Raw genomic sequence first — 12598 nt, 5'->3', positions numbered from 1 at the left:
AAGTTTCTGAATTTCCCATCGAGGACAGTATTCCCGAATCAGCATAGTTTTCAAGTTCTCCCAACTTATAGAATTAGCCACTACCAGGGTTAGTGACTTAATATGGCCGTTCCACCATGTTAAGGCTCTATCCGAAAAGGTACAAACAGCAAACTTGACCTTGCTACCCTCTGGACAGGAGCATATTGCAAAAATTGCCTCAGTCTTCTCAATCCATTGTCTTAATGCCATCGCTCCTCTAGTCCCATTAAAGGTATTGGGTTTGGCGTTTGAGAAGTCTTTATAGGTACATTCTCGTGAGTGCCTGTGACCTTCACCGTGGTTGATAGGATGCACACCAACTCCTGATCCGCTAGCACCAGGGGTGTTGATATGAGACATAGCAGCTGCAACAGCTGCCGTGACCGCCGCCTGAAACATAGCAGCGTCGAATTGAGGAGGTGGTGGCGGATGTGGTGTCGGTGCTTCATTAACATTGTTACGCCTTGGGTTTCTCCAAGGAGACATCTTTTACTATAAAAGTTAAAAGATAAAAAGATGGTAAGATATCAAGAGTGAATATGAATTTGATATCTCTGAACTAAAACATTTAGTTCAACATGAATCTTGTAATGAATTGGAAATAAAAGTCTACTACTAGTACAACTTGCAACAAAATAGTATAAAATTGAGTGGTTATTTTTCAAAGAGTATAAAAATGCATGTCGATTTTATTGGCATATTGAATACATAAAGTCTGGAAAACTTGACCCTAAACAGGTCTACAATACACCAAATTACTGGAAAAACATCGACATCAAACCGACCTACCGAAAATGAAATTTTCGCGGTCGCACTAAAAAACATGAAAAATAACGCTAGAACATATCCGTAGACTTAACTATAACCAAAAGAGTAAGCAGAGGGCGAGTAGAGTATAATCCATTTCTTAAAACAAAAGAAAGGATAAGTAGAGCATCTCATATTGGCGACGGGCATCACTCGGACGAACCCTCAATTCAGCCAACTGACGCTCCACATTAAGCAGATGTCTTTCATACACTGTCTAGCGTGCTCGGAGCTCTATGACTTCAGCTTGAGTTGCAGCTAGCTCTTGCTGCAGAGTCTCATTGTCTCTCATTACTCTGTCATGAGCAAATTCAAGATTGCGAATACGATTCGTATTGGCATTAGTGTCTGCATCAAGCTCCACGGGTTGTTGAATGGCTGTCATTCCTAGATCAACATTTCAAGCCACTCGGCGAACCAAGATGGGAAGAATTTTGTCGGCAGAGCCTCCCTCACTTATGTTGTAGGAACTTCGGTCTCCGTTGTAGGGTAAGGGTTGACCTTGCTCCCGGCTCCACTTACCCAAGTTCTCAGCCCACGAAGGCATCGGGCCTTGAAAAGCCGGACGAGGGTTAGGATTTGGGATTGGAGCCACCAGGGGTAGATCATTGACTTCTGGCTCGGAGTCAGAATTCTCTGGAAAATTTTCTGCAAAATCATCGTCTAAGGGAATTTCATGATTCTCTTCTGGCTCTGCATCTTGCCCTTGATCGGGAAAGTACGGGTCTCCAGGTAGATGAACTCCAGCCATTGTTATCTAAGCGAGAATAGGGATAAGAGATATAGAATATAATTAGTAACGATATAAATACAAGTTTCTACGAAAGAAACTTACAGTTAACAAGTAATGTATTCTGTATGACTTATTTCAGGTATTACTATAACTACAAAGTGTATACTAATTATATATAACTTGGGTATAATCGACCTTCGATTAAATGATCTGCCTCTAAATCCACAACCAAACAAGGAACAGGAAATGAAGCTAGATCACATATTCTAAGTCTATATAACTTAAATTATATGTAACTGTAATATACCCTTAATATTTATAGTTCTACTCACAATGGTTCTTTTGTTTTCACATGTTTGTTATTAGTATATAGTACCTAAAATACTCCTATAGTATTTTAAATCTTTATGTTTTGTTCTAGAGTTCTTCTGTATATGTATAGTTGGTAAGTTTTAGACATGTCGCAACACTACCATCACTCCCAAACACATGTTGGTCATATCTCAAACCAATATAGTTGATCATGCTATATTAATCCCAGATATGATTACATAACCGCCCAGGTTTGACTGTAATGTCCAACATCCAAATACTTTTAGGTTCTTATGACTGTGATATTGTACTTTTAGGTATGAGTGTTAGTATACTTTTTGTAAAAATACTTAAATTTTTAAAAGTATACTTGTAGTCAGAGCTCTCAGCCCCAATGTATTTATAGTTTGTATATCCTTTATGGATTGATATACTGAGTTCACTATAAACAATGCTCTGATACCAATCTGTCACACCCCCAAACCAGACGGCGGAAACGTCCGGGGGTGGATGACTTCATTTGTAGTATCACAACACATGCATCATAGTAATCAAAGTACAAACAACCACTGTATTTAAAAAGTATAAGTATTTACATGTGTTCAATCATTGTATAGTGAAACCAAAATAGTTATACAAAAGAAGAAGATAAGACTCAAAATAGCTCCATCTTCTCAAAAGCTCGGGGAGTACCTGTCTACTGATTCCCTGAGAATACAAGTAATTTGAAAAGAGAGTATCAAAATAAAGTTGAGTGAGTGCATAAGTGTTTATGTTTGAAAGAATGTTTTCTGTTTCTTGAATATGTAAGTTAATCCAGAAAATCCTATATTTTCTAATGTATATGAAAAGTAGTTTTAATCACATAAAACCGTTCTGTTTGTAAACCAATGTTATGTATTTGTATTCCTTTTGTAAAACTTGTAACTGTGAGAGTGTGGCTGGCTTCACCAGCTGTTATTGAATACTGAGATGTAATACTGTAAAAATTGTATCATGGTGAACTGGTACTTTGAAAATGTACTTACGTTTAGTTAATTATACACTAACGTATTGTTAATATCTTTTTAATGGATTATTATAACTATACTGACTAGATGGTCTGACCCAACGCTATGAATGCGTTAAAACTGTTGATAACAACTGTCACTCGTAGGCGTGTATGCCTGACTGTAGCTAGTAGTCTGAGTGCGGGGTTGTCAATCCCAATATATATCTATACACACATTGTTTCGATCCCTGACTGGAGATTCTGGTTATAATGTCAGGACTTTAACTATATTGTTTAAATGAATTAAACAACCTGTATCAAATGACTCATAAAAAGCATATAGACGTTACATGTATAATAGCTATTGAAACCCAATCATTCTGAAATGAATGATTGACAGTATACCCCTGAATTAGTATATGAAAATGTATACTCTTGATTAGTTTTGAATCAAACCTTTGTTCTTGTAAAACAATGTACTTTAGTATACTTGAATCGTGAATTAATGTTCTATGATTCATAAATTATACCTATTATAATTTATATGTACTTTCTGAATTGATACTATTGTTCATGAATGCAACCCCTTGCTCAACATTTTACAAAGGGTATTTGAACTGAATGAAATAACTTTTATACTTATATACATATACGAATATATATATATATATATATATAAGTAAAATTTAAATGACACTCGGACAAATAACCGATACTTATAATCCCACATCCAAACAAGGAAAAGGAACCAAAGTGGGTTATCAGTCCTAAGCCTTTTAAATCTTATATATATATATATATATATATATATATATGATTTCTGGGGAAAAATATAAGTTTATAAAAAATTTTAAAAAAAGTTTAATATTTTGAAATACTTTTGGTGACTTGATGTCATTTTAACATAATCTTTGAAAACCAATTGAATTGATGATAACTGAAATCCATTTTTGATAAGATATTTGAAACCATTTGTTTATAACACAAATTCTTTGTGTTAGACTTGTATTCCCCCCCCCTCCCCTAAAACAATAAAAACTATGAAAATACGGGGGTATGAACTCACCTTTTGGAGGGTGATTCAAATGATGATTTGATATAGGATGCTTAGTTCCACGAGTAAAATCCCGCAAGAAAACAAGTCATATGTAGTGATTTGTATAGCATATATGCATCCAATTAGCTAAAATAATCATAGGAATGATTAGAATCCAGACTAATTTGTAAGTATAACTTACAAATTGAAGTGTTTGAAGCTAGATTGGAGGCTGAAATGTGTTTACGGCCAGGAGTTTATGGCCAGGAGGATTTACGGCCAGGTGTTCTTGATGAAATGAAGAACACTTGATGATTCTAGACCAGATTCTAAGAAGATTCAAAGGTTTTGAGGTGCTTGTTTTTCGTGTTCTTCACGTGTTCTTCGCGTTCTTTGTGAAAACTAGAAAAATCAATGGATTTTAGCCTAGTATATGAAGATGGAAGGGTGTTCTTAAAGTGATAACAAGATCGAGAATTGATACCTGTTAGATTTTGTGAAGAACTAGTGTTTACCACTTGAATATGATGAATAAAGATGATCTTGATGTGTTCTTGAGGAGATATGATGTTCTTGGTGGATGATACTTGAGAGAAAAAGCTTGAAATCTCAAGTGGAAGTGAAGAAATGAAGTAAAAACTAGTTGGAACATATATATATATATATATATATATATATATATATATATATATATATATATATATATAGTCAAGATCAAATAAGAAGGAAATTTTTGGTAGGAAGGTAAGAAGTTTTTTTTCTACATATTTTTTTCGCGAACAAACAAAATGAATCATTAGATGATTCATTTGTAAGATGATTCACAAGAAAAAAATTCTCAAAAAAACATCTCGATGATTCATTTATACAATGATTTTGTTGTTATTCACTAAAATTGTCATAAAAATGAATTTTTTCTTAATTTACTTAAAAATGAATCATAAAGATGTTTTTTTGGGAATTTTTTCTTGTGAATCATCTTATAAATGAATCATCTAGTGATTCATTTATTTTGTTCGTCAAAAAATATGTAGAAAAAAAATTTCTTACCTTCCTACCAAAAAAAATTTCTTACCGGATCTATATATATATATATATATATATATATATATATATATATATATATATATATATATATATGCGAGGGTTCACGGTACGAGGGTTTACGGCCGTGAACCTCATTTACGGTCCGAGGTCGGCTAGAGTTTACGATCGAGAACGTGCCCCAATGCGATAAGGTTCGGTTTCCGAGACGATAAGGTTCAGAGAGTTTACGGCCGAAGCCGTTCACGGTTGCGAGGGTTTACGATCCGAGGAGTGTACGACCGTAAACCCCTTTGCGGTCCGAAGTGTTTGTGGTCCGAAGTGAAGGAATAAGATGCGAAGTTTCTCGGTTTTTAAGCATTTTCCTTCTAATTTCAATTGTAGATATTTTAAGGATTTTTAACAAGTAAAGGTTATTATTATAACCTAAATAAAAACCCAAACAATAAAAAGGACATTAGTTGACCCTCGTTTGACTTTGGTTGACTAGAGTTGACTTTACAAACAGAAAATAACGGGATGTTACATCATATGACCTGCTGAACAGGTCAAAAATGGCTAAAGTGAATAAATCAGCCGATTTCTTGGGCTTTTCTATTCAAAATGTGAAAAAGTCAGGACTTTTTTGTTATAAAATAAAATTTAGAACTTTATTAAAAATTTTCCCAAAATATTGGGAATTTTCTGGAGATATCCCAAAGAAAAATATATTTTCTTTGTATCAGTAGTTTCAAACTTATTGATACTATCTCAACGAGCAGGTCCGACCTTACATTATATACATACTATCTCAACGAGCAGGCCCGGCCTTACATTGAATGAAAGTAAGCAAGGGCTTAGGGCCCCAATTCTAAGGGGCCCCACTTAACCTTGACCCAAATGTCGATTAATTAAGGGACGACTGACGATTCGGGATTCTCTATTCTCACAGACACGCACGCACACCCCCATTCCCAATTGAATTCTAAACGACTGTTTCTCTTCTGTCTTCTTGATTTTCTTCTTATTCGTGGCTCTGAAGTCTGAAAAGTGATTGATTCTTGTTTATTGGATCGTGATTTGATCAAAAATCAAAAAATCAATTCTTGAATCATGATTGTTAAAAAATCGATTCTCCATCACTGATCAATCCATTCTTGAATCTGATTATTTGAAATGGTATGTTCTTCACTTTTTCCTTTGATTCTCTATTTCTCCATTACTAATATATTAGTTAAATTACCCTCGATGTTAATGTCATCTGATGGTGTCTTTTAATCAATCTAATTTTTTGTTTGCTTCTGGATTCTCAAAATCATACTCAAAGTTGCAAACCCAAACTTTCAATGAAAATTTTGTATTTTGATTCAATGATTTGGATTTGGATGTGGAATATGGATGGGGAACTTTTTTATGATTCAAATGTACGATACATTTTTGGGTTGTGTAAGGTTAATAGAGCTTATTTTATTTTATTTTATTTTATTTTAATTTTGAATGTGTCAACCGTTTGGATTTTGTAATCATGTTTGGACTTTTGGATATTGAAATTAGGTTTGGACCTTATGGTTAGAACGAATTTCAGTTTTCATGACTTAAAAACTGTCAAGAATTCACTTTGCCAAGCAGACAAAGTAGGTATTTCCAATCTATAATCCATTACTGATTTACTTCAAGTTATCTTTTTATTGTCTTGGTGATAGTAGTTCTTAAAAGGAAAAGAAAAATTATGTCCCAAAGGGCCCCAAATTTTTGGTTCGCTTAGAGCCCCAAATAGGTTAAACCGCCCCTGTCAACGAGGAGATTATCAATAGAGTCTCCTATCAAGAAATGAACCTTTCGTAGTAAGAAACAAACCCTCAAGAATGACTAGAACGCAAAACTTTCAAAATGTCAGTGATTTTTTCAAAAACATTAATAAAATTATGGCTTTTAAGTGAAATGTTGAAAATATATGGCTTTCAAGAAATTAACCCTTCAAAAAAATTATGTTTATATTATTTTGTTTAAAATATGATCAAATACATATTTAGTTCATAATTGAATGTGGTCCCAAATGAAGTTAAATTAATGTAGCTTTCAGTTGTTTTAGAGTAATTTGGCGTTTAGTTATGTTATGGTATGAGGGTGTTATGACGTATGAAAAGATAACTAGTGCTTGACAAAATCTTGTTTTTATCGATATACATTTCATTTTAATCATTTGGTTGTTTTATTGTAATTGCTAAGGATTAATCAACACCTTGAAAATAGAAATTGAAACACCCCAAATCACATAAACCAAATAATCAACATAAACGTGGTCACATTCACTAGTTTTGGTCCAAAATCGTGGTTGGCCGACATGTTTATTTAGTAGAATTTATTTTAAAAAAAAGGACTCAACCATGAATACTATAATAAATGATTTTCAGGTCATTTTCTCAAAAAGTAAATTAATACGTGTTTGGTTTCCAACTATATCGAAAATTCGAAATACATTTTTCTAGTAATGTTTTATTAATCTACTTATTCATTATCAATAATCATCATAATTTTTTTTGGCAATATAATATTGTAAATCCGTAATTAATGATGCAAATAAATCAAGTTCTTATCAAGCTATTTAAAAAAATCAATAATTACATTAATTTTACTAGAAAGAACATTAGTTTGAAACATAATAAGGCCCTACTTATGAATCATATGTCGTCTCTTTCCCCTTGCATCTTCTACTTTACAGCTTTGATTATTTGACAATGATATAAGTAAATTCTTTAGAGCAATAATTTAGTTTTTATACAGCAAAAGTTGTACACTATTCTGATTTATGTCCATACATCTTCCTATTTTTTTTTTTATCAATAAAGTAACGCTACAACTATTAAACGCTGTCCTACAAAAAGATTTAGACAAGACATTAAGACTTGATCAATACATTTTACTCCTTTTACTAATATAACTTTATTTTTGTCCTCATAATATCAATATACCAGTATCTAACCCATAAAAGCAACATATTTACATCTTTTTAAATATAATAACAATGTACTTACATTTTCTTATTGATAAGTTAAGAGTTGTCAGAAGAATAACCTTTTTTGCAAAAACAGTTACACAACCACAAAAATAGTATGAGCTTTGATACTAACATTATTACCAATAATCTTGACATGAACAATTCCCATCCTTAAAATGATGAAACCGTTTAATATCACGCACCACAATACCCCTCCCCGTCATTTTACTCGCATACTTCATCAAAGAATGACAATCCCCACAAATTTTCAAGTTTTTCACAATCCTAATAACCTCATTATCACCACTACAAATAAGAGCAAATGCCAATGCCAATTTCTCACTATGACTCCCTAAAGCATCTTCCTTTTCTTCTTCTTCAATGTTATGAAGCACCCATTCAGTTTCAGGCATGTACCCATGTTCTCTTGCACTTTTCACAATCTCATTTAATTTCAAATGAATTTCATCTGAAAGATCATGACCACAATCACCCGCTACAAAACTAGTAACTTTTCCCTTTATTTCAATATAACTCCACCCTGGATCTTTAACCACACCTTTGTTTTTCATTTTGGATCTCACTTTTTCCACATCTTGCCACCTGTCCACTCCTGCATACACGTTTGAAAGAAACACATAGCTTCCGGGATGTTTAGGCTCGAGTTCTAGAAGCTTCTCGGATGCATATTCTGCCATTTTTATGTTCTTGTGAGCTCTACAAGCGCTAAAAAGTGCACCCCATATGACAAAATCAGGAGCTATTTCCATGTTTTTTATCAATCTTAAAGCTTCATCTAAACGACCTGATCTTCCATAAAGATCAACCATTACTGCATAATGTTTCATTGTGGGGGGAATTGAATAGTCTTTTTTCATTTTGTTATAAAAATCAAGACCCTTTTCTACATTTCCAGCATGGGAACATGCTGTTAGGATAGCAAGAAAAACAACCCCATCTGGCTTTATTCCTGGATAAAAAAATGGTTATTAGAATTTAGAATACAATTTGCTCTTAATAGAATAATACAAAGAAAGAATTGTAAATGGAACAGAAATCTTGAACCTGTTGACTTCATTTTGTTGAAAAACTCAAGAGCCTTGTGAAGATATCCATTAATGGCACAACCCCATATCATAACAGTCCAAGTATGAAGGTCTTTGTCTTCTGTTTTATCAAACACACAGCTTGCATTCTCAATAGATCCACATTTTGAATACATGTCTACTAAAGCAGTTGTGATTCCTCTCTTTATAGTGAACCCATTGTTCAAAATGTAGTCATGTATTCTAACTCCTGTGTCAAGAGCTCCTGCCTTTGCACAAGCTAAAAGTACACAAACAATGGTGTGATCATTAGGTTTCCCACCTTCCTCCAACATTTCAAAAAACATTGATATTGCCTTTTCGTGTTGCTCATTTTGTGAAAACCCATCTATCATTGTAGTCCAAGAAACCACATCTTTTTCCTCCATGGAATGCCAAAGCTCCATTGCTCTGTTGATCTCTCCAGCTTTCATTAATCCGTCAATCAAACTACTCCAAGTTGAACCATATTTTTCTGGCATTTCCTCAAACAATTCCAGAGCCTTACCCCAATTTCCTACTTTACAAAACCCATTGATCAACACATTCCATACCAATGTACTTCTTGCATCGTCCCCCCATTGAGAACTTTCATCGAACAGTTGTGATGCACAATCCAATAAACCAACTTTGGCATACATATCCACCAAATGAAGTAAAACAAACCGATCATACAATAAACCTAACTTCAAAATCTCGGTATGAATCTCCATACCAAGCCAACCCTCTTGTAACGCTGAGGTTGATTTCAAAACAAATGGGAAAGTTAAGCTGTTGGGCCGAATATTCGACCTTAACATGACAAGAAAGTAAGAGATTGAGCTCATATAGTAAGAATTATCAGCAAGTGCGCGGATTAATGAGTTGAAAAGAAACAAGTTAGGGGTTTTTGAGTGGCGGAAGATTGAAAGGGCGTAATTGAGGAAGTTGTTTTTAAAAGACGAGGAAGAAATTAGCTGGGTAACGAGTCGGGTGTTTGAGAACTGTTGATGGAGAATGATTTGGGCGTGGATTTGTTGGAGGTGTTTGATGGTCTTGGAGGCATGGATTAGAGAGATGAACTGGGTTTCGTCGGTGAAGAGCGGAGTAAAGGAACATTTCTTGGCGGGAGAGTGTTTCTTGATGTTTGTAAACAGAAGACGGAGAGCTTTCATTCCTTCGAGTCCGTTAGGGTTCGATCTTTGAGTGTCATCTTATGTTTTGTTAACGACAATAATGCATAAAATAAAAATATTATGGGATATCTCTTTTATTATTTTATCTTAATTTACGAGCAAATGTCAAACTAAAATTTGTTTAGGAAAAAAACATAAATCACCGGTAAAAATAATAATGCGGTCATTTTCTTCAAGTAAGCCAATAACACACCTTGCAACTAGTAACATTTATTAGGTCGTTTCGTTTGCTTACCAGGAAGCTAAATCACCTCTATCTCATTTAGGAATGACTAACCGGCAATAAAGGTAAAAAACAACATTGCTCATTTGCATCCATTCTTTTCCTCTCTAAAAACTAACTTTTTTTTTTTTTACAGTTGAAGAAGACGACAAGTGATGGCATGAGTTCGATTTTTCCAACCCGTTTTCTGACCCTTAGAAATGATGTATGCTTCACCTTTTAGAAAACCTCCGGTATATATAATGCACCCCGTTTCTGACCCTTAGAAAAGATCAAGGTTCCCTTCTTCACTTTCCACTTATGATCACCAAATGTAACATGATGACCTTTATTATCAAGTTGCTCAACCAATATCAAAATCTTCTTCATCTCTAGAATGAACTTGATATTCTTCAAAGTCCAATTGATACCTAGAGTTGTCTTGAGAACCACATCTCCAACACCCATGTTATCCATACACTTGTTATCTTCCAATCTGACATTTCCTTTTTAATGCCTAAAGTTCTACATTACATCTTTGGAATGACTACCGTGAAATGACGCACTAGAATCCAAGACCCCTGATTCTATTGAGTTTTCAACTAAACAAGTGGGCGCGTCCCCTTCAAAATCTGATGTCATATTCATCTGCTTCTAGCCTTTATCTATCATGACCTTTGGGCACTGATTTTTTACAAGGTCACTCTCTTTATAGTTCCAACAGGTGACATCCTTCTTGTTACTTTGTCCACATATCCTTCTCAACTTCGATCTTCCACTACCTACACCCCCTTTGTTGGACACCTTTCTTCTATCTTTAGTACTCATAAGATTATTAAAAGCTCTTTGGCACTCTATCTGGGCACATCCTCACCATAGATTAAATCACAAATGTCTTCGAATGTCAGCTTAGCATCTCCGTTAGAGCTGCTAACTGTTGTCACAATACAAGACCAACTATTTGTCAAATATGATTATAGTAACAATTCCATGACATCATCCTCAAAACCAATATCAACCGAAATCAACCTTGAGATGTTTGAATTGAAGTCATTTACATGATCAGTCATAGAGCCACCTTCCTTCATCTTCAGATTTACCAAAAGTCAAATCAAGTGGACCTTGTTTGGTGCTAAAGTTTTTTCATACATGTCAGATAATGCATTGATCAACCAATTAGTAGTTTTCGCATTGACAATGTTATAAGTTACATTCTTTGCAAGGATAACCTTACCACACCAAGTGTCTGCCAATTTAATAGATCACAATCCTACTGCCATTTCTTCATGTTTATTTTCAGAAAATGGTTCATGTGATTTCTTTTGGTACAGGTAGTCTTCAATTTGCATTCTCCAGAATTCGAAATTATGACCATCAAATTTATTGATCTTAACTCTCCCATCTTCAGCCATAGCTCTGATACCGGTTTGTTGGGAAAACAACAAAACACGTTAAGCACTTCAGACAAATGATAAACAAACTTCGATGACAATTGCAGAAAAGAACTTCTGAAAAACTGAAATAGAAAAACTAAACACGGTATTTAATTTGGTTCAATTGAATTGACCTAAGTCCACAGGAAAACGTGAGAGAGAGGATTTTATTAAACTTCCAAAAACAATTACAATCACACACAAAGGTTACATCTCACTTGAAGGTTGAAACTGTGCGAAGTGGTGATACACGGCTTGGTATTCGACACATATGGACATGTGGAAGACTCCATATGAAACACCTGGATGCGGCGCATTGTCGCATGGTTTAGCCTAATATAAATAGAATGAAGCATTTCTTTGATGTTTCTTTTTGGATTTCGGAACCAGATTCGGTAAGGGACAACTAAAGTTTATAGACGAAGATCTTAAGGCCATTTTACGAGGATACGACCCACTGAGCGGGTTAAATGTATCCTTTCGTTTTGTTATTACGTAATCATATTTGCGTAGCATATTATATGGGGTTGTTAGGCCCTTTATAAGAGTTGTGATATGGTGCTATTACAAACTCAGTGAAACTCTTAATCTGGTCGGTAAGTGTGACATCCCCAGTTTTTACGGCCAGAAAAGACCATTTTATATATGATTATTTTAAAACAGAGTATTCTTTTGTTTGTGCCGATTTTGTTCTGAAACATTATTTGAAGCATTTTCGAATAAATGGATTCTATTTACAAAACTTGGGATGTCATAACTGATACAGAAACATAAGCATAAAC

At 34.3% G+C, this 12598-nt stretch overlaps 1 protein-coding gene across 1 annotated transcript; it reads right to left on the bottom strand.

The window, feature by feature from the left end:
• Positions 1 to 7902: 7902 nt before the first annotated feature.
• Positions 7903 to 10191, bottom strand: LOC145118502 (Tetratricopeptide repeat (TPR)-like superfamily protein). The gene is made up of 2 exons (XM_079054205.1): positions 8987 to 10191; positions 7903 to 8891 (listed from the first exon to the last, which is right to left on the bottom strand). Exons 1-2 carry the CDS (start codon positions 10158 to 10160, stop codon positions 8059 to 8061), a joined length of 2007 nt encoding a protein of 668 aa, XP_078910331.1. The 5' UTR covers positions 10161 to 10191; the 3' UTR covers positions 7903 to 8058.
• Between the last annotated feature and the right edge of the window lie 2407 nt (positions 10192 to 12598).

This window comes from Lactuca virosa, chromosome 6 (assembly GCF_052849685.1).
Source record: "Lactuca virosa cultivar CGN04683 chromosome 6, Lactuca_virosa_CGN04683_v6, whole genome shotgun sequence".
Classification (NCBI taxonomy): Eukaryota; Viridiplantae; Streptophyta; class Magnoliopsida; order Asterales; family Asteraceae; genus Lactuca; species Lactuca virosa.
This window is presented reverse-complemented; position numbering and strand designations above follow the sequence as displayed.